Source organism: Tenebrio molitor, chromosome 1 (assembly GCF_963966145.1).
Source record: "Tenebrio molitor chromosome 1, icTenMoli1.1, whole genome shotgun sequence".
Taxonomy (NCBI): Eukaryota; Metazoa; Arthropoda; class Insecta; order Coleoptera; family Tenebrionidae; genus Tenebrio; species Tenebrio molitor.
Window position 1 is genome coordinate 10,048,013 of NC_091046.1, and position 24,299 is coordinate 10,072,311.

The 24,299-nt window shown below is 38.0% G+C and overlaps 1 protein-coding gene across 3 annotated transcripts in view; it reads right to left on the reverse strand.

Moving 5' to 3' along the window:
- Positions 1-24,299, reverse strand: part of LOC138122899 (Krueppel-like factor 6) — a 300,113-nt gene that overhangs the window by 50,695 nt on the left and 225,119 nt on the right. For all 3 annotated transcript variants that reach the window (XM_069037302.1, XM_069037293.1, XM_069037311.1), the window contains one exon: positions 21,564-22,200. In XM_069037302.1, coding sequence (XP_068893403.1) covers positions 21,564-22,188 — 625 coding nt within the window. In that variant the 5' untranslated portion in view covers positions 22,189-22,200. The remainder of the gene's footprint in view (positions 1-21,563; positions 22,201-24,299) is intronic.

Below are 24,299 nucleotides of genomic sequence, written 5' to 3' on the forward strand. Positions count from 1 at the left end.
GTAATTAAATTCATCGAACAATTCTCGAGTTGGTGGAAGTTGTCGACCACGTCCGGAATATATTATGAACTTGTAGCATTTTTCGACACTAGTTTTGGACGCTGTTTTGATTTACATGATCTGAACTTGGCCGGGCGGCTCTTCCACTTTGCCGCAGGGGTGGTTTTCGTGCAGTTGTTTGCAGTACTCCTCGGCTACACAATTATTTGCGGATGTTATCGATACATATTCATGAAATAAATTTCTGTGCTAATTTCGCACTAGGACTACGCCCCGGAACTATGTTAGTCAATCTGTTTACCTAAGGCTCAAATAAATTAAAACCTCCCACTTCGCCCGTCATTCTGCATGAAACATTACAAAGACAAACCTATTTTAGTATTAAGGTATTAACCCTCAATTCGGCAAACAACTAATTGCCTCAAAGTGTTGGCGTTTTCCCATTTCCTGTATAAATAACATTAGCGCTTTAATCCGACTAGCCTTTCGTCTTCTGCAGATCGTAAATTTGTTGCCATGACTTTCACAGATTTATTTTTGTTTACTCCAGATTCACTTAGCGAGAACCGACTCAAGTTCAAAACAACGTGTCAAGTACGTTGATGCTAAAACCGTTCCACATCGGCTTCCAAAAGGCCCCACATAAAAATCACCGACACGTTCAAACGTGTTCAAAACTAATAAATGCACGTTTTAATAAACTTTACATTTTCACAAAAAAATACCAATGCACTGTACATATCCGGTATTCATTTAAATTCCCGGTCAAAGTTGGCGTTGAAGAGTCGATTGTGAACGTACGGATCACGGACCAACTGTTTAAATCTTACTGTTGTTTGTGTTTTTACACGAGTGGTGCGTTCACAATCGACTCTTCAGCGCCAACTTTGATCGGAAATTTAAAATGAACACCCGATACTTCCAATACAAGTGGTTATTAAAAATGTAGTTGGCAGTGATTTATAATAAATCATACCTCATGAATTTTTGATTAATTAATTAATTAATTTACTATTATTATCTGAAAATGAAAAAAATTTATAAAACAACCAAGAGCAACATTTTACATTCGTAAGACGCCAGTGGCAAGCAGATTTTTCGGTGAAATGTCAAAGAAACGTCAACGATTTTGATTGATTGTTTTTTTTTTATCATTCGGTATAGAACAGTTGTAATTTCGTAATATGTATTAGAAACATTTATAATAACTCTGTAGAACTTTTTAGACAAAGATATTTACGGATTGCAATGAACAAAATTCTTTTTAGTTATAAGCAAAATATAGATTTTTAAGCGATATTTCACCCAACACACCCCTTGTATTTACGCAGGGTAAAAAACGAAAAAGTATACATCAGTCCAAATGATCCTTTTAAAATTAGAACAGTGTGAAAAATAATAAAAATATGATTTTGTAGGTAAGCATACTTCAAAAGAGTTGAGCTATAAATTTAAGACCTTTGGAGTTGCTAAAAACGTCAAGAAAAATATGTGACATTTCAGGAGAAATAATTGCTTCCTGAGAATGAGTTAATAGAATGCAAAGGAGTGACACCGGGGGTATTTTATTTTCGCTTGTGCATACGCATTTCTGTGTGCAGTGATTTCATCAATGCAATAATTCTTGAGCGAGGATGGCTGCTGGAATACGTTCTTTTAGAATATCTGTCGTCATTATTAAATATGAAAATTTTCGTAGCGTACAATTGTTTTCAATTTTCTTTGATAACAAAAGCATCGCCTTTTACATAAAATGAAAAGCTCGTACATTTCTAGGTTATCTTTGTCAATCAGAAAAACGACCAACATTGAAAATAAACTGTATTACGAAGAAGCTTACAAAGACACCTTTGAACAGACGACTTCTCGCTTTTAGAAAAAATAAAATGAAGTAAACTCTTCAAAGAAAGTACTCTCACCTTTATTTTGACAACATTTCATTTACATTCAGCTTTGGACGAGTAAGTCGGCTTGTTTCGCGTTTTCATAATTTCGTCCAATACCTGTCGAGCGGTATGAATTAACAATAGTGGCGGGGCAGGTTCTTTAAAATTTTTCCCTAAAGAATCAAGCAAATATTCGCGATAAGTGACGTTTGATCTTCGCCAACAGAAGCGAAAATAATGCGCCGCCTATAAAACTCATTTAGTCGCCACATTTCCAGAAATCAATTTCGCATTAAACGAGAGACTTTGATCCTGAAAGTGGTGAAGCGGTTTTTTTACTTTCTTCGGGAATATTTTCGATGTTTGCTTTGATGAAAGGCGAAAGCGACGTGAAAATGTAAACGTTAAAGCTTTCGCCGATAATTAACACAAAAGAAGTGGCGAGGGAACATAATAGGTCAGTGTCGTATACACAATGCGCCAACTAAGGTAACCGACGGTGGCAAGTGCACTTGACGGCGTCTGCGAGCGTCTCGACGCCGGCGTCACAATACAATTATGTCGCTGTACATAACTCAACAGTTATTTTTAGAGAAACGCGCCGCTAAACAGCCTTTTGATATATTTCAGCGACGCATTCCACCGTTCCATCGATTTTTTCCGCGTCCGATCGCAATTTTTCATTTTTTCCCAAAATATTTCCCTTTGAATTTTCGTTGTCGGGAGAAGTAATGATCGCGGCGCCGTACAAACAGGTAAAGTGGCTGTCAGTCATCCGGGGGAAGAAATTCGGCGGGGGTCAGGGGGCGACGACGTGATCTGCATAAAGTTATTAGCTGGAGTACGCGAAGAGCATGTTGAACTGTTATCCGGGGATTTGTCCCATATACACCTTCATTAAGGAGACGCTATCACAAGGACCTTTCTAATTGAGGTCTTCGCAAATACGTAATCAGAGCGATGATTTCGGCGGCGGTCGTCCCCCCTTCGGTTTTGCAACGTTCACCCCTGTTTCTTGCGCGACCCGATACCGTCCGGCCGAAAAAGTTTTTGCATTAAAAAAGAGGATTTACGGATGACAGCCTCATTTAAATTCAAGACTTCGACACATGGAAACAAAGGTCCCCGGAAATTTTCAGACGTCAGCGCCGGATCACAAAAGCACAATTGCGTCCTGTTTATAACACCGCTCACCACTCCTTGCCTAGTAATTCATTTTTATATTATTGAGTGCTCACGGTTTTATCTTCGCTGAATAAGTGGACGATAAAAAATAACGGCGCGATATTGCATGTTTGTTTGGTGGAGGGTGTAATTATTAAGTCTAGACGTGGTGGTAAAACGATCATCTAGAGACCGCCACCGCCTTTTATAAATAGCTTCCATTATTAACGTACTGACATATTGACACGTAACGCGGTCTAACTCTTATTGTTTTACACAATGCCAGGATCTTCGTCGGTTCTTTCCTTCGTTAGCTGTCAGTCAGTCAACGACTGTTCGCACTCGACGGAACCTTATTTATTACAAATCTATAATTTACGACCGCCTTATTAATTCCTAATAATTTATTGCACGCCTCAGTGACTGCGAGGAATTAATTTAAAAGCGTAAATTGAAAAATGCAAACCGGAAATTGGGTTAGTTCGTATCTACACATCTCGAAGATAATTATAGCTTTATTCCTTGGAGAAATTAATAAATATCTAACTTAAACTAATTTTGAGTTATCGCTCGAGAGGCCGATGCTTGACCGCAGGCCATAAATTTTAGGCTTCACCAGTATCTACCACACTACATTGGCATACTGGTGGACTTACTATTGCAAAACACAATCTCGCATTAATTACACCGAACAACGAATCTCCGTATGTAAAAACTAGAATGCAATCGCCAGATGGAAATGGCTTTTAGATACCGCATCTGTTATAATAATCGATACAAGACTAAAATTTATGCTTATGGTGTTACCGACAAATAAAAATTATATACAATTAAACTCGCCGGTATTTCGAGAAGGCGTTTGCAATAGGTGTGCTTGCAAAAAGCAATTAATCAAACGTACTGCGTTTGTTCGACGTACTTTAGCAAGTTACTGAACGAGCTTTTCTTACTTCAGCCGGTTCAAAGTTCTATCGATACCAACATTATTCTCTTAAAATGGTCAGCAACATAATTTTCAACGGTATATTGTTTTACAAGTGTTGAAAAGAGTACTTTACACGTGAGTATGTAAAGCGCACTTTCAACACGACCAAAATACATACTATACTTTTCTTACAACCACCAGTTATTCGTGTGTTGTTACCGTTAATAAGTCTACAATAAAACAAACAATTTTAATTGCAAGTTTTTAAGGTTATGTGTTCCGCCAATAACAGGGTACTGTTGAAGATTTGATTTCATCAGCAGAAAACACTAGTATCGCAAGATTTTAGACACGGTTTAACTTGCGTGTAATAGAATATTATTCAACTAGTGTGTAATACAGAATACTTTTTTTATAACGTAGTGTCGCGAGCAATAAATTTTGGTCATCAAGGTCATTCTTTGACGCAATGGAAAGTGCTCTAATGTAAAACGGACATAACCTCTAATAAATTCTGTTTGTCTTGTCTTGTCAAGATCTTGTCAACTTTTTGCAAATCTCTACTGAGTTGCCACCCTAGCTTTTGACACATCCGTCTCTATCAGCGAAATAATTTTTACTCTGTTAAAATACGACATTGGGGCCATAATTTTGAATGTTTAGAATAAAACTTAGACACATTTTTGTTATTGACGTTTTATTGACATTGGCCCTAATTAAGAGGCAAAATTTTTACTTTGTGACAGCAGCAGGAAATTTCAAAATGAGCTTGACGATCAAGATTTAATGCTCAAGAGTGTACACATTTTCTCTACCACTTATTATTGAAAGAATGAAAACCAGTGAGTGATAGACAGTGAGCGAAAGTGAAGTGAACGAAAGAGAAACCTTACGCCCCCCCTGGTAACTATGGAACAGACTCACTTCCTATGGAGGTATCGCACAAAGTCATATTAGTATGCTATCTTGGGATAAACAAACGCAAAATCGTGAATTTATCTTCCATAAAGACAACGATTCAAAATGTGCTTCGCATTTTTATTCAGTCGTTCACTCATACAAAGAAAATTAATGAAATAGCCCAGGCAAAGCATCCATCTCAATCGGATGGAAAACTTTTGGCAGGAATTTGAAAAACGCACATAAGGAAAATTAGCAAACAATAGAGCATGAAAACTGCTTTTTAAAGAACATATAAATGGACCTTAATTTAAAATTTCTTCATAGGATGCCGAGAAAAGGTCAAGCTTTCATCGATTGTATTTCTTCCGAATAACTTTATCATGATCTTGAACATAAAACTTTGATATTTTTTTCTCTTTTTTTAATAGATTTACTGATGCACAAGGTGGTTCATGAGTAATAATGAGCCCGACGGAATTGAAAATACAACCCACAATACATTTGGAACGTAAAGCTGGATATTTACCGCGTCCATATTCAGCTTTACGTTCCAAATGTATTGTGGGTTGCATTTTCAATTCCGTCGGGCACTTTATTACTCGTGAAACACCTTGTAAAAGCGACTTCTGCTTTGCAAAACAATCAAATTTTGAAATTTCGACATTTTCGACAATTTTGAAATTAACGACATTCTTTACCAATTAATGTAATGCGATTCTACTTTGATGAAAAGGTAACGGAAACCACGATTCATGGCAAGTTGTCGAGAATTTCTGTCCAAAGCGGCACTACCAGCTGCGCTTAATCAGTAATCACTATGCTCAAATTAATGCAGTGTTGTGATGTAATGAATGATCCACCAGAGTAGTATTTCAACAAATCACAAGCTGAACCCGAACCACACCGAAACCGATGTGCAATTTAATCCTGCGGTGAACACAGGTGAGTGAAAAAATTGTCCATAACTTTGATACGTTTCTGCAGCGTTCGTTTGGGGAAGATATTCATCCGGGTGAAAAAATGCATTATGGAAGACAAATCGACATTAGGCGCACCAGGATCTGGGATCATATGACGGAGCCATCACCGAGATACAGACGTACGATGCAAGCACGATAAATATTAAAATCGTGCAAGTGAAACGATTGGAGGAATTGATTCGTTTTATATCCGTATAGTTTTATTTCGGGATTTCGCAAGGAGCGCATATATGAAATTTTACGTTTGTATACTGAATAAATTGTGTGCCGCGAGGAAACCCATCCAGCACGGGCAACAACCTCCTCCTCGTCGACAGATTGATTATGGAGCGGAGGGTTGCACTCCACATAAATTTTATAGCGCTAATACGAGCCAAGTGCTCGGAAATTTCTCTTAAAATTCCGATTTCGAAAAGCCCGCATCAGTTCGGTGACACAATGGTGCAACGGATAAAATTGTGTAACAGTAACTGGAACGACCGTTTTAGCCTTCACAATGGAGCTTTCGAACGGGAAGTACACTGCTTAAGTCTGTTAGATGCACTTGGAGCCGTTTCATCGGTCCATAACGTAAACAACGTTGTACGAAATGATTTTTTGCAGTGGCCAAAGCCCCACGTACAACATCAGCTGGGGGTTATTATGTGCGGAATTGTTGGAATCGTTCCATGACGCTTGGCAACGGCCCCCATCCGGTTTTCTTTTTGACTGCTTCTCAGCGAGTGCATTAACAATCGTAATTAAGTTAAGGTAAAGCCCCAATTACGAGCTGCCACACGAAAAACGCCGTTTCCAAAACACGCCGACAAATATTTATTTCAATAAAACTTTCCGTTTTATGTTGAACCTGTTTTGAGTCGGAGCCAAATATTTGCAGGCTGCTAATTTCGCACTGTTTGCACAGAGAATTAATATCGATTGAAATTCAAGACATTCTCCTTCCTAATTTGATATCCCAAATAGGGCCCATAATAGCATCAATGAGGATATAATTATAATGATATGCGTTCCGCGGAGTCTTCGCGAGGAATTACGGACGCCTCAAGTATAAACAAAGAGACCGAGGCTGATTAGAATAATTCCAGTGTTTTAATGATTTCGGGATAAGGACTCGTCTTCCCTAGGGAAGCGACAAACGGCATGTCCGTATTAAGTAAATCTGGTCGTTATGTCACAGCTTAAGGGTCTCTGCCTAATTATGCAGGTTTAATGCCCGACCTTCGAGATCGTCCACATTTAATATCATTAACGGCATCACTTAAAATTAACCGGCCGAAAAACGATAAAATGATAATTGCAACTTCTCACAATATCCAGATTTACTACGTTGGTATTGGCTTTAATTATATCGCGGGAGTTGTTAACGGGCCTATAATTGAATACAATAATTCTACTCTTACAGCTTTATCGGGATTTATGACGCACCTAAAACGGGGTAGATTCCATAGCTGATAATATTCCAATTATGGCACTTCCAAATCGATGCATTTGCATAAAAAGATGTCCCTCGTCGTCGCCAGAAACTTCGATTGGAAAAAAAATTACTCCTCGGCTCCCAAAGTGAGGATCTTGCACCACTTCGGCGACATTAAAAACATTGTAGGATAGAATGTCTGTTCTTTTTTTACAAATCTACTACTCATGGTAGAAAGTGCAACGCCCGGAAGGACTGAAGACGTCTTACTTAAACATTGTATTGTATACAGGGAGTGCCAAAAATTTGGAATAATGGAAATATTTTATTTCTTTTTGAGTTTTTCGAAAATAACTGAGACTGGTCAATTTTCTTTAAAAGTGAAAACAATGTGGCAGTTACAAATTAAAATTTTACGTCCAAATTTCCATAAAAATAAATTCTTTGGGTTAACCAACATTCTTAGACAAAATGGTCTAGTTTTTAAGTTTTCGAAATCCGTCAAAAAATTAATTTAAGTATAGATTTAGCTCTCTTTCGTCCAAAATGTACTTCAGAACGTTTGTACAAGATATTGTAGAATTGATTCTGTTGATTCGTTGATAAAAGAAAAACTTGTAGAAAACAATACATAACAACTACATACGTTATTAAAATGAACTGTTAACTTCACAATCTTCCCTTCCTTTTTTATCCCGAAGCCGGCCCTGCCTCGAACATTCCAGGTAGGCCTCAGCGCATCACAACTCACTACTCAAATTTCATCGAAACCGTTCATGTACCGAGAAGGTGCCGCTTCCGGACTCTTTTGGACACCTTACGATAGTTCTGCGCGCGTTACGATACTTTTCATATCTCCTTTCGTTATTTCGTTTCAAATTAGACAGCTGCCAATCCGACACTACTCTGACAATCTTCAATGCAGTAATGATATTTCAAATGTACCAGTCAGAAATATACTAAACCATTACAATCGTCTCATGGTCGTAAATGTTCGATGAGACGACAAACCATTATCTAAAGTACATCCAGTGATAATTACAGGATATGATCACACGGACATTTCTAGGACGGCATTATTCCAATAATTGGAGAAAATGGAACACGTAATAGTCGTGAAATTTCTGGTTCGTTATGACATTGGGAAATAAAGTCATCCGTAATACCTACGTATTATCCGAATCAATCAAGTACTTATAATGAAGTTGATTTTGTGTTCTTTTTTTGGAGATAATACTCATTACTCACTGTTGTAAAAATGATAATTTTAATTTATCGCACCACTATTGTGGGTCACTGTAAACTGTGGTTAATTTAAACACCGTTGATGCAGGTACTAACTGATAATTGAATAATTTGTATTTGGAAAGTAATTGCACTTGTAGCAATTTGCTTTTTCTGTACAGTTACCCATAGTGGTTTTAGATATGACACGTGGAAATTTATTCACAATAAATATGTAACTGTATTAAAGTAAACCATTTGAAACAGTGTAAAGTTTGAATTTCCCGCCGCGCCGTTTGACACGAATGACACATGTTTATGTTTAATCGGTACATAATTGAACATGTTTGTTTTCAGCAAAGGGTGCCCTTAGATATTTGCTTCGCGAATGGGAATCGTTAGTTATTCTATTTTTGATGTAAAACATTGCAAAGAAAAAAAAACAGAACGGTTTTTTGTTTATAAATTTTAGGTTAGCTGTTAACATGCTCTAATTACAACAGTCAATGTACACTTTAAAAAAACAAAATAATTGACGGTTTCCAACGCCTTCCCAGCCTAGGATTTCATTTGAACGCCTGAGATACAGGGTTATTCACCGTAGAGTTCCCGCGAAAATTTAATGTTATGCAACACAAAATACAGCTTAAGCTCCTAGATTTAATTTTAAGTACTTAGTTTATAATCATTCATCATTCTCAATCATTTTAGAGTCTGACATAATAAAAAAATTCGTCAGTTTTTAACGCGATTTTATACAAAGATACCCAAATAGACCTATTTCTAAAGTTTTTATCTAACGTTGATTTCTTCCAATATTTTTTTCTTTTTATAACCTTACACAGAGAACAAAATGTCGGTTTGACTTTTACATGAAACAATGTACATATAGTTTATTTTTTAATCAAAGAACCACAACACCGCAATTTACACCCAAAATAGAGCTGACAACATTGTACACTTTTGACATAGGGTAAAAAATCTCATCATATAAAAATTGAGGTTATTAGAGATATTAGTAGCGCAGCATGTTCATAAAGTTAATAACAACTAATTTGAGAGTTTAATAAATGTCTTACTTTCCGATGTATTTTTAAAAACACGTTCAAATTTTAGCTGCGAGTTTGCGTACTTTCAAGGACATTAAAAATGACAAATGTTGGCTGGTATAGCCAATAGATATCATTAAATTCCCTAGATTTATTAAAATTTTATATTTACAAACCTAAATCAACAGGTCGTGGTTCTTTGATTAAAAAATAGACTATACATACTTTGATTCCTTATTTGTAAAACGTTAAACATGTCCTCTAGCAATTTGAGCTTTTGGTATTTTGTGTTGCATAATATTGAATTTTCGGGGAACTCTACGGTGAATCAAGAAAAAATTGCAAAAAATGTTTCAAACCTCTTCTATGGGTTTCTTTTTTTTTGTCATTTAGTATATTTCATACTTTCTCCAATTTAAAACGTTAATTCCCAAAAATGTGTTATGTTCGCGTTTAACGCCATGCCACTAATAGCTCAGTCTTACATTTCGAATATCCTTTTTTTTTGTAAAGCGTATTCAATCTACGTTTTACGAAATATTGGTGGTTCGTAAACGGTCAAAACTAATTTAAAAACTATTTGATATTCCATTTAGACTTTTTCCGGTAGGTTTGAAAGTCTTCAGTTGAAGAAAATTTCCCGTATAAGTAAAACTGCAAAAGTGTAGCTGGATTTGTATCGAGTCTAAAGGCGAATATTAGATATTTGCTCCTTTCTTTGCAAAAGGTCACTCAACCTGTCATTTTCACTTCTCAATTTATTTCACTGCACCGGTATAAAGCAGTCAGATTTTGCATTTTGCAAGTAGCTATGAAGCCGGACTATCGCTATCGCAATTTCGAAACGGCAAAAAAAAATCCACGACGCGATCGCAAATACTCGTACCATAAAATTACGTGGTCCATTCAGAAAGTTTATTGTTGGAGTACGGTCGAGTCATTAAGGGCTTAGCGATATGGATATTCAATATTCTGAATTTTGAGGTAGAAATACGCTTTTTAATCTAGTTTATAATCAATTTTTCATCATTGCACTGCATTGTTAAACTTCGAATAACACGCTATTGTTCCATCGGGTGTGAAACGGGAAAGGTAATATTGAATCAAACAAATACAAAGCTACGAGAGCTGTCCGACTCTTTTTCGTTTAATCTTGTTAAAACCAATCAATTAGCACCTCGCGGGTGCCAGATTAACACCTCGTCTTCAGGGTGGAACATCATCGCACGGCATTATTATTTAATAATTTGTTTGGAATACTTTTCGATGGGGGCGAAAAACCGACGTGAAAACTACCACGTTCTCTCTAAACAAGTCACGCGTGCTGACGCAGCCTTGTCATTTCGCTGCAATTTTCCTGTAAAACATAACCGTATAAATTGTACTCCTTCCAGGATCGGTAACGGGTCAGCAAAATTCCGGTTTAGTCCCCTCTAGTGTCTGGTCAGCGATGATTTCGTGTCCTGCATTCGAAATTTTTGTCGGATACACGGACATGATATATGAGGGATCAGGTTAGGTTGGTACACCGGTCATCCAGGCGTTCCCGACACTTTTATTTGCTATTGTCCCCGGATCTAGTCGGTTAATGGGCAAAGCTGATTGCAGAAATAGGAGAAGAAGTGGCAGTCGGAGGGAAAACATGCAGAACGGCGTGTATAAATAAAACGGTTCATTTATCGGCGGCAGGCGAAAATTGAATAAAAATGCGGTTCCGGCTGCGATAAATAAGGGGGTATGAACTCCGGGCACGTGATCTGATTGGCTATGTGAAGGAGTGAGTGAAATCCTGGCAATGTAGCTGGATAATGGTCGTCGGAGAGACTTGCTAGCTAAGCAATTCAAACTTTTTATTTACATCTAAAATGATGCTTGCAACATCAATTGCATCGTGTGTTGGCAACGATACGGGCATCAGAAAATCCTTTTGCAACTTTTGCGACATTAGATGCAAACGAACCGGAGAAATGGCGGCGATAACATAAAGAAAAATGTGCCATCAGTTCAGTGCAACTCAATTACAGAAGTTTTTATTTATTCACGTCGTACATTGTATGGTTTCGTAATAACAACAGGAAAGCGATTCGATTCTTGGTGGAAACAAGTTATGCGCAATAAATATTGCAAGAGAAACGAACGAGTTAGTTCCTTACCGGGGCAAATACCGACCGCAAAATATGACAAATCCTGGGAGCGGCGCAGCGACGGTTTTTAAATTTCTGGAATAACCCTTCCCCGGAACTCGCATGCATTCAAATTTGAAAAGTACAACTTGTCTTGATAATAAAAGATTTGAAATTCCTGTGTGTGACACGCATTCCAGTTCCCTCAGGAGCTTCCGGGCTGGAACATCGTCAAAGGATGCCTCGAACATTCCGGGCGAGCAGCCCCAGGATCCACCGGCACCTCCCTTTATGCGACCAAAGCATATACAAGCATCATAAAGAGATTGCCACCGTTATCAACGCAACGTCTCAGAAAGGACCTGCCGAGAAAACTGCGCCCTCAAACCCGTTAGGTGCGTTGCTGCAAAATTGGATTAATTAAACGGGAGACACGCCAAGTTTCGGCCAAAAAACTCCGACGCAAGAAGAACCGGAAAAAGTCAAGTGGGCTCGATGGTCTCGCCAAGATGACAAATGAAGCGGAGCGATCGTTTTGACAGAGAACGAGTCCTGAGGGGGGAAGTTTGACAGGTGACCATCAAGTCGCATCGTCGATCACTCCGACGAAAATGCAACCAGGATTCATCCCGTGAGCGGTTGCATCAGCCGAAAATTGGATAGTAAAAGCGATTTATCGTGTCAGCGAGTCTCCGGGTGTATGGTAAGATGTTTGAGGAGATGAGAGGATTTAAAGATTTGCTGCAGTGTAGTCGACGTTATTGTTTTCGACTTTAAGTCGAACGACGGTGAGATAGCGCGTGTCTAGGACGATATAGCACCTGAGGGCTGTGGCAATTCCCGAAGGCGTCGGATCCAGCGGGGTCCTAATGTAAGCACGCAGCCGGAGAATGTGCTGTTTAGATCCGGAAGCCGACGCCGTATCGGAGAAGGGAATGTACCGGATGCAATGGCACGACGCGGACATTCATATTCAACACTTTTAAGGCATGTCTGCACATCGCTTCTACCCGATAAAAGCCCATTCAATTTCGTTAAACTTGAAACTTGCATAAAATATACCTTCTTATATCGCGCCGTTTACAATCCGGAATAAAATATTCCGACCGTAATTCTGCATCCAAAGGAGATTTAATATTAAAAACATTACAAGAATTCTCGAAAACCGACGAATGCACATACTTGCGATTTTAATATTCCTGAACGTCTTCTCAAACGCGGTTCTGACAAAGAAGATGTCCAGAAATGTTTTCTACACATAAAGGGACTATTAAAATCGCGAAACAAGCAACTCTGAGTTTCTAGCTGTGGCATCCGTGGTCAAAAGAAAATACTGATGCTTGGATTTTCATAATAAACTCTCTCCCACCGGGGCAGAATTCTAGTGAAATAATGACAGAAAACGACTTTTGATGCGTTCACAAAAGAAACCATAATAGTATATTAAAGAACGAGTTTTATAAGGGTTGATTTGGCGCACGAGTCCCAAGTGTAGAAAACGAGCCGTAGGGGAGTTTTCTATAGGACGAGTGCGCCAATGCTTTTATAAAACGAGTTTTTTATCTTATTTTTTCCAATTTGCACCCTTGTTTTAATTTTTAGATAAAAAAATTAAATTTTCAAATTCTAGGGAATTTTGTATTAATTGGTAATTCAAGGTAACGGATGCAAGTACATCTGCAACAGATGTTAAAAAGTAGAGTTTGAACATTAATATTGGAAGTTTTTTGGTGTAAATGACAATAATACACTGCAATATTGATAAACATTTTCTTAGAGCTCTATTAAACCACGAGTGCCAATATTAGTATTAGAGACGCAAATTCTAAAAATTGATTAAAATTCTGATCGCTTTAAATTGTGGCTCCGGGATCCTGATAAGATAACTGTAGCTGGCCGCAAAAAAAGTACTGAAATAATTGCGTTGACTATAAAAAAAAAATACCCCCGAAGATTGAAATCCGGTTTCCAGAAACGTTGTAGCAAATTGAAGTTTGTCTGTTGGTTTAATAATTTCGAAGTATGATTTCTCGACAAAATTCATGAAAAAATAAAATTAACATGAGCCTTAAACTTTTTGAAAAAGCTTTCGTCATTATTTTATCATTTCTTGTTCGACCACAGGCTCCAATTCAGTAATTCAGTCAATTGAGGTAAAACCGACATAAAAGCACTTCTTGGAAATACTGGAAATAATGAACTAAATACATAATTGCAAACCTGATCACAAGCATTCAGAATTGTTATCCCGTGCGATCAACAATTATTTAGATAAGGGGCGGCTATGACTTTGACAGTGTCAGATTTTCCGTATCTTTGCTAACTCAGCTAATAAACGTCAAACAACTGTCACTTTTGATCAAATTTTAACGCAAAACTTAGTTTTGGCAAAATTCTTCAAATTTAAATTGAAACAGGTACATATATGCAACCAAAAATACTTCCATGCCTTCCAGAGCATCTGTGGACATACGTCCAAAATCTCAAAGACTTCTTTCATCTAAATAATTGTTAATTGCACGGTACCACTGGCTAATAAAAAACAAATAGTGAAAATACTTTTTAATATTTAAAATAAATGAAATCAAAGCTGCATCTTTTGAGCCCTCCGATTTTCAAATCTAAAAGATATAAAGATTGTTTATTATTTTTGTTGTTGACACTGCCCCATTGCGTTGTTCAGTGAATTTTGGGGCACCCCGTATAACTCTACTAACTATGTATTTGAGTACCTAAATATACAAGAAAAAATTGGTAATAAAGACGGAGAATTTGTAGAAATGGTAAAGAAAAGTGAGTTTTTGAGAACTATTTTCCAATTAGCCATCCTTTTTCTATTAAAACCCATGTTGTTGTTGCCGTTGAAAGAAAGGATTTTTGTAATTTTAATCAGGCGTTCACCGGATCTTATATAATATAAATAAACTAGGCAAAAATGAATAGAGAATTCCACAATTTTTCTGGGAAAGCAAAATAATTGCCCCAATCCTCCTACGTATTCTTAAACACAAGATAAATTTAAAATGTTACAAGTACTTGAAACATTACATTTAATGTGTAGATTAATATATTTGTAACACATTTCATTACAAATTTTAAACGGTATTTATAAAAAATTCAAAAAAGGAAAAATTCCCTATTCATTTTTGCCTAGTTTATTAACAATTTTAATTTATTAGATATATTATAATAATTAAAGGATGTTGGTACATGTTCGTAGTCTTCTTTTAGCTCTTTTTGTTTATTTAGTTATTTATTATGTTAATAAACTGTAAAATGCACTATTTACTTACTTAAATTAAAAAAATGCACTGCTTGAAATACTAGAAATAAAAATAATGGTTTCAAATCTAATAAAATGATTGTTAAAAGCTAGAAAAATTATACTGCAATAGTAACAAGACATTTCAATTTATTTTCTTTGAATGTAAACTCCGTACCTATAGGCAAAATGTAAACATTGTCTGGTACAGAAGTGAGCATCAATCTTCTGATATTTGTTTTTCCGTAGATGACAGCAATGAAATTCTGTCTAGAACAGCACCGAGAATGCATATTTCAATTTTTCAGGTGAGAAGATGAAATGTTAAATTCTTGAAAGTTCTTCTTGGCGTTTGCTCTGTACGGCTATATAAAAAATCTGGTACTAAATACTAAATTGAAGAAAACAAAATAAAATAAAAACATGTCAACTGTGCAGATACATGTCCTCCACCAAAGTCGGAGATTGAATTTGTTTCCTAAGTTAAGTTACTTCAAAAAACGCGAAAATGGAAAAATTCTTGAATGGCATTTCCATTCGTTGTTTTGTATTTAAGGAGAATTGTCGCTGTTATATTAAAAGCAGCGTCTGGTAAAGTATTGCTCTCGTGCAACAGTAAAAGAGAAGCTACGCAGTGTGGAAAGCAGACAGATGTTTGAACAAATTGCGAATACACGATTTGAAATAAATGTGTCGATTCCACTACAGCAAATTCGCGTAACAACACTATCCCGAATAAGGGAATAATGTTTTGTACTTTCTTAGACACATTTGGTGTCTGCACCGAGATAAAAGGATCAAAGTAAAAACTTGGAGAAAACTTCGCGAGGTGTATACAATACGTCTTGTTGCAAACTTCAAATTACTTCAAGACAATTTGCAATAATCGCGTCTAAACGAAAACGAACTGCGCGTTTAATAACAATTATGCATCAGCAATAACGGGTTGGTGAAAAAGCAATTTTAAATTGACAATAGCAGCGTCATTAATGCCGCTTCGAATATGCTTTTATGTCGGAATTACATTAACATGAACTTATATGTAGCACACTTGAAAGATCTTGAGGGGGGGCTTTAAATGAGTTTAAATTGTATCTGGTGTATCTAAGGTATAAGAGCAACTCTCATCCCTTAACAACGCGGTGGTGGCGTTTATTCAAAGGGAGGGAGTTATAGCAACTGCGCGTCAAGAAATTAGCAAAGGAATTAAAATTAATGGCTCCCTTGCTACTTCTGTTCAACGTCTAGCATTTCATGTAGGCGACAAACAAACCGGGCCTCCGAGGACCGGGCCTGAATTACCCGACGGGTGGATGGCAGTGTGTTCTTGCTCACGCCTTCTGCACACAAATGTTATGTACTCCAGAAATGTACACTTTTGACGGATGAAATTTAACGTGTGTGCGTACAAGATAATAAATTGCCTCCGTACCCTCTGACAGGTATGCCGTACCGATTCACCACTTTTGCGGTTGATGGCTGGTGGATCTCTTTGTACGGAACTTTGACGCATCATTTGGAAGGCATGCGACATACGACCGATTGCAGCAGCAGACGTTTCCATTCGGAATGGCACACTCGAAGAGCGAGCACCACCGTCGTGATGACGAGGCCATTGTTACGCTGTGCGAACCGAAAGTTTAGTTTACTTCAGGAGTTGCCAGTCTTTCCGACTTGATCAACACGTACCGCCACAAAAGGACCTAATTTATTTCAACCAAAGGACTGGAAGTGGTCACCGAAAAAGGGTGGGTTAGAAGAAGAATAAGCTGAAGGGACGTCTAAAAAGCATCTTTCTGCGGTCAGTTTATAAAATGAACGAGTGGGATGTCATAAGTTAACAACAGTATTATTACAAGAAGTAGATCTATATTTTGCGATTTTACACGCTTGAAGCTAACCGTTTAATTTTAAGATCAACTTACAAGAGAAAAACCTTAACTACTGCCAGCAAAAAATAATGGAGATTGATAACTGCAGCTATCCGATACCACTTTTTCCTTGAATTGTTTGATGTGAATTAATTATTCTCAGTGGTAATCATGTACAGCAGTAGCCATTACAGCCCAAGTTCATGTAATTCTAAAGATGAACTTCATGTTAATTTACAAGGCTATTCAACTTGCACCAGATTCCAATAAAACTAAAAGAGATAGTCAAGAAGGTGAGAAAATCATTCTGTCATACGATACGCTGAAAATAATAATTACCGAATCCATAATTAAAACTTAACCATCAGTGAACATTTGAACGAACTTTGTTATCAAAAAATTCTGCAGAAATTTATTCATTTGCTACGTACGGTTTGCAAAAATAAAACACAAGAAAAATCTTGGCTAGATGCTGCACTGCCACGAAAGTGGTAAGTTGTAAGTTACATGATAACCACAATTTTTTGCAATATTTTTTTACGAATTCATAATTATTATTAACGTTTTCAAAGATTTCGATGTAAAAACAGTTATTTGTACAACTAGTTATGAAAGTCATATTTTTTTCACGAATTTGCAAATTGATTAACTCGGGCTACGCTCTCGTTAATCAATCTGCAAATTCGAGAAAAAAAGAGACTTTCATAACGTGTTGTACACACTATTTTTTTGCATATCGAAAAAAGTTGAGAAATTTGGTCTAAAAGCATTTATGAAAAATTAAAAAAAAAATAGGTGTGCTTTGACAATCATCTCCAAGGAGATGGAATAAAATGATGCAAAAAAGTACTACTTTCACTACGATTTCTCGCGTAAAAAGTGCTACTTTCACTACGATTTTGTGTGTAAAAAAGTGCCACTTTCATTACGATATGCAAAAAAATAATATACGGCAGTCACAAAACTATTATATCTCCTATGAGTATTGCAAAACTATAATCTTCTATCACCATTTATTTCTTATGACCCTTGTTTGCATTTTTTGTAATAATACCTACATTTCAAAAATATAAAAATAACAATTTTTTTTGCCTAATCAGAGCTACGTAAAATCTTCTTATGTTTTTGATAATGACAGGCCAAATCTATTTTGGGGAAAACTTATCCTTTCTGCCTGATAACTCCTCTGGATCTTGAATTTTTGATAGCATGAAACAAATACATTTCCTAATCATTTTACCACTTGACTTGACGTTTATCCAATCTTATCTTTATCTCCAATTTGTCTTTTTTACATATGCTCAATCTCATTTATATCCAGTGACTGCACTACTTCATCCAATATTTTTTTTATAAACTATTTAATTCATTCGATCTTTTTACTTTTGAATGAGAGATTCACTCCCATCACTAAAAGCACGATGGATCCCCCTTCACCCCGGATTATTTGTGTGATATACAGTGTGAACATAAAATTTGAAACAAAATTCATAATAAGGGTCATGTAATGTTTTTAAGAAAATCGCTGAGATACGTCGATTTTATTTCAAAAAATGCGACGCACAATTTGTTTAAATGACCTCATTGATTTTTGCTCAATGACCTCGGCGGAGACGAGTTCCTCCCGGTACCCAAAATATCCTAATCTTGGATGCAGGTAGCGAAGGGTTGGGGATTAGACTGCATTGCAGGGGTGGTAATTATCATCTGCACATTTAAAAAATAATTTTTATTCTAGTCATCCTTCCATTTTTGCTTTTTTGATCTACTTATTAGTTTTCAAACATATACGTATAGCAAAATGCAATTTGCAAACAGAGGAATGAAAAAGTTAAGAAACGACGTAAGAAACAAAAAGGAGACATTACAAAAATTAATAGAACATTATGAAAATGGAATACTCCCTAGAATAAATTTTATACAAATAATTTCTTGTCATAATAAACCTATGTTGGATGTAATAATATTACGAGCGTTTTAAAGGCCCACGAGTGCGAAAAAAGGCCCAATTTACACACGAACGAGTTGAATACAACGTTTTTTTGTTCGACGAGCCCCTTCAAAGGCTCCAAATCGCTTAAAATCTTTAAAATTAGCTTGTCGTTTCGTTTTGACAAGTTGTGACATTTATCAAAATCCATTCACACAGGAGAAAATTCTCAAATTCTGGCAGTTTCGAACAAAGAACATTTTATTACAATATTTAGTAAATATTCATTTATCTTGCACTCAAAAATGTAAAAATATACCTGCGGCCTTCCTTAATCCTTCGACAATAAGCGGGAGCAACTCGTCTACAGATAACAGCTAAATACCGACCACCTGTGGTGTAAACTGACCGCTGGGAGGAACTCGTCTACGTCCATGACCTCATCACCAATTTTTCTCAATGACAACCTCCACTTTTTTCTTCTTTTTGTCATAGACCTTCCCACTACCAAAGTGATGAATGAAAAAACTGGTACCTTAGATAACAATTTTTTTGAGAAAATGACAAATTTTATTTCCAGATTTTTATTTAATTTTTAATGTAATTTAAAATTTAATTGACTTCAAATAAAAACAAACATCTAAGCTTAACAATAAATAAATTTTAATGCAAATGTTGAAATTGTCTGCCAACCACTGCCGACACTTTGTACACTGCGCTCAATAATGTCAAGGCTTATTTGTTCCATTTCAGCGCTAATTTTCTGCCGTAAATCTTCTAAATTGTTTGATCTATTAAAATAAATCTTCCGAAACGAAAAATTTTAGGGTGGTACAGCCTGGTTTTTCAAGGAATTTTGACATTGACAATTGTTTTTAAAAAAAGAACTACAGTTGGTGAATTTCACAGCCAACTAGGATGTAGGAAACATTTATGTATAATAACTACATATCTACCATTTTTCTGTTGATCAGTCTTTTTCGCATAATCTTCTTTGCCGACAGGATCTTAAGAGGTTGCACAATCATCAAAAAAAATTACAAAACGTTACGCAAGGTAAAGTATTTTTTGCCAAAATTTTTATCTTGAATAGGTAGGTAGCTTTTACAGCTTTTACAATAATACTTATTATGAACTTGCTCTTGTATTTCAAGTTACCTAATTTATGTCAGGTACCGTACTTGTAGAAAGCAAACATCGAGAAAAGTTCCATTAAGCGAAAAAGCTTCAAAAGTGATTAGTTCCACACGTTATCAACGTCAGCGTTAAAAGACAAGACAAAAGGATTTATTATTAATTTAATCTCCCGAAGAGGAGCTTGACAACGCGATACACTCCGTCCACGATCGAATAGAAACTGATTCCTGCCGACTTGTTGCTGTGGAATTAAAATAAACACCGCGACTCTTGGATAACGCGTGTTGTCAAAGTGCCGTCAGCGGCTTTGATTGCTTCAAAGGGTTGTTAAGACCCAGGTCCAAGGATCGCCGCCGAGCCTGGTCAAGTCACCATGACAACGCAACTTGACGGGGACGGTCGGCTGCTTCCGGACATTGTTCAAGAAAATTACGTTAGAGTTAGCCCTTGGTGATTTAATGTTTTGTCTAGAACGCATCATCGCATCGATTATTCAGAATCGCCGCTAGTTCGGTTTTGACGGAAACGTCCATTAATTCCCGACTTGGTTCCGGTTTGGACACGAGGTCCAAGGCATGCAAAGCTCTGTTGCTGTATTTAATACTTGGTAATCTCCGCAGCTGAATTGCAGCCGGTAGACGCTGACATACTGAGCAACGCAAAGCGGATTAAAAGCTGTTAGTAGCCGAATAAACGGGGCAATTTGGAATTCCTCCATCGAGGATCGGTGACATTTTTCCGGTGGTGTCTGAAGCGTCGGCGTCGAGTTCGGGGTCCCCGCGGTATGCGGATGCATAATTTGTGATATTTCTTGTTCCGCGAAATGCAATTAAAGATGCAATTATGGCGGGCGTTATGAACGACGGTGCCGGAGGCGGTGATGCATGCGGGTTTTGCAGTTATGTCCGGACTTCCCGTGATGACGACGGAGTTAACCGTCCGTTGCTACCACTGCAAGTACTATAATTACAACCGCTGACAAACAATCCGCCTGGCAGACCAAGATCTGCTTGTGACACATTGCCGGACATGGCTTCCCATGTAGCCATTATCAAACTTGGTGGCTTACGAGCAAACCCGGCCGAATTAAAACGTATCACGCCAGAGAAAAATTAATTGGAATTTTGCACAAAGTTCCAAAAAATACTCGTACTAGCAAATCGGTTCACGATACGATTGCGTTGACAATATCCCGCTGATAAACAAGGCGAAAAACAAATTACAGAGAACAATTAATATGTCGATGGCGTGTTGATATTGTTGACGGTGGGTTTATCGGAATTTTGGATGTAACGCGTTGATTACCATTGCGAAATAATAAACTTAATCTGAATGAAAAAATAAACAGACATATAAACATCCAAAATGATCCACATCAAAACAAGGCTGCGAAATCGTTCTTTAACGTGCCGAGAAAAATTGTCGCCGAGGTCGCTTGCGGCCGAGGCAACACAATGTCGAGGATGTTAAAGGATTTGCTCATGACATTACCCTTTGGAGAAAAACCCAATAGTAATTCAATTGTTATGGCCAGAATATGTATTTATATTACAAAGTACATGTTGTTAAAAAAATGTTGGGCGATTTGTTGATACTTTTTAAATTACCCCGTGTACGCCTTAATTATTATTTTATTTTCGTGAAAACTACTAAATGGTTCCGATGGTAGGTAACGTAAAATGAGAGGAGACTGACCTGTATGTGTCCTTTGGTGGGCCTTGAGGTGTGAGCTCTTGGTGTAGACCTTTTTGCACCCGAGAAATTGGCACTTGTGTATCCTTCGTTTGGAATCGGGTGAATGGTCCAGACGGTGTTTGACCGTCGTCGTGGAAGCGGGTGAAGAAACGGGACTTTGCGTGGTTCTCGGGACAACCGATATGTACCTAGTGAGTCCTCTAACTCGCACAATGGCATTCCTCGGCATACTGCCCACGCGGAGTCCGCAAACGTCCAATTCGCTCGCACTAGAACTTCCATTACTATGACCCGGACCTGACTCGGGACTAGAGGGAGGTGTTAACGTCGCCGGGTTCCTGGTGACGAGGCGTAGCTGGAGCGCATCGCCGGCGTCGGTGTGCACGCGGCCTTCGTACCCTTCGTCCTCGTCCTCCTCGTCGTCGATGGGCTCCTGCTTGACGAGGACGGCGCACGAGAGGGCCCCCTCGTCCCACGAACATGGACTGCTCGCCGAACTGAACGCGTCCAGGTGCCGGTCACTATACTCGTCTAAACAATTCACTTCGTACCACGTCCTTTCCATATCCGAGGGCAACTTTTTAAACGATTGCATTTTCGGCTCGTCCTTCAGATATCGCTCCATCTCGTAGCAAGTCTGCAACAACACCACAAATTAGAAAATCGATGCGGATGATGCACATCGACCACAACAAGTTTGATCGCTTCGCGAGGAGACAGTCAGTCTGTCTCAGTCCTCGAACCACCGACGCTTTTCAATTAGAAAAAGCGCACCAAGCATGGCAAAGTGCCATCTGGCCGCACGCTCTTGCGTCACGAGGAGGCGAGCGCCTTTCGCAAATATAGCACATCTATCCTGTCGGCCATCGGACGTTCCGACGACGGCTCTAGACAAGGTCTTCACTATCAGTGTAGTTGACCCAATTCCTGCGAACGATAGGCGAAGTCAACAAGGAAAAGTGGGCGAACCGAGGACCCCGCGTCGATTGTTAATGACCTAATATCCGGCTCAGAAACGTCTCCGATTGTCTTATCGCTGTCGCCCCCGTAACTCGGCTTAGTCTTTGAGATTTTCGACAAGGGCGTCATTAAGACATACAAGCCCAAATTTAATACATCCTCCGCTCCCTTCCGCCGCACCGAATTCACTCCCTAAATTAATTTTAATGCTCATTAATTACAAAACAGCGAGTGTTTTGCGCCATCAGCCTAACCACAATAACGACAGCGAGGTCTCAAAACCCCCCTAATATTAATCTAGTAGGTATACCTACTCGTGCAGCAAAAATACGTTAAGGCAGCAATCCGAGATCTTAATTAACAACAAAGCAACACAGGTAAGTAGGCACCGTGGAGACCCAAAAACCTTACGCCACACTGCTAAACCCATTACAACCATCCGCTCGTTTACGGTAATGCAAAAGTAATGAACCCCTAATTACGTAATGGTGGCGTAAACCAATAAGCTGAAGTCACAATAAAGGATTAAATAAACTTCGGGGAGCGAGAAGCGTGCCTTATCGGCCCCGGCAATTTCAGAAGCAAGGAGAAGACGCGAATTTTATGCGATCACCCGAAAGGACGTAATTTTCTAACAAGGAAAAAGCCCAACATGTTGGTCCGGCCGTGTTTAGGGTAATAAAGAGGCGAAAATGTGGCTTTTAGAAGTACTCGGCACGCACCTTATGTTAGTTCGTCGATTATTGTTTATGTTCGCTCCTTTTTCTCCGGGAAGCGATAAACCCACTACACTCGCTGAATCCCGGTTAGAATAAAACTGTTCGCAAAGTCGTTGCGGAAAGGGGATTACGATTAATCGGAGGATTTTACAGCGTTCTGAGCACGTATACAAATCATTTCACTTAATTTATCAGCTCCCTGTTTAAATGGACTGGCGTAATGGCATCGATCGTTACGAATATTGCATTTTTGGTTGGCACTCTTCCCCACGACCACCTGCATGCGATCGCTCGTTTAACGCATTATCGTCTTCAATAAATGTCATTCTGCTACGACGACCACAAAAGAACTAACAAGTATCACGATGTTCCAAATACCGGAACCGTTTCAGAAACGAACTTCACCATTATGAATCACACTGAAACTTCCGTAACGACTTCTCACGACGCGCCAAAGGAATTAACAGTTAATAAGCACGGTCAAAATATATTTCCCCCAGTTTGTACCGTTTATTTCCGACAATAAGTCTGATCGTGTTGTCTAATGCTTTAACATGACTGTTGTAATTTGCTTGCACTAACTGGCACCGTTATTTTTATTTACAAAAATTTTAAAAAGCTGTCTCAGACCGAAACAATGCGCCTGAAAGGAGTGAAAAATCTTCTTACAGAACTGTTTACAACGAATTTAAGTTCGACCAAGTTTGATTTAGTGCCAATTTATTTAGGGGAAGACCAATTTCTGCTAAAAAAAATATAACAGCTATTCGAGGAATGTTAGAACATGATAACCTATAGAATTCTAAGAGCATCTCGGACGTCCTAACCAACATTTTGCACATCAGAAATGTTTAACAGATTCTCAAAAGCAATCTAGAATATCGAAACCTCGATATACCAGCTAAAGCTAAATCTAGAAGTGTAGGAAAAATAAAGATTGCTTCATTTTGCTCAAAATAGACTGTAGTAGAGGTTTTCTTGTGCTTCGCCCAGTTGCGGCCTCGACTTCGTGTTGGTGTTCAATCTCTGAGCTTAGCACAAAAAGACTCACTTCTAC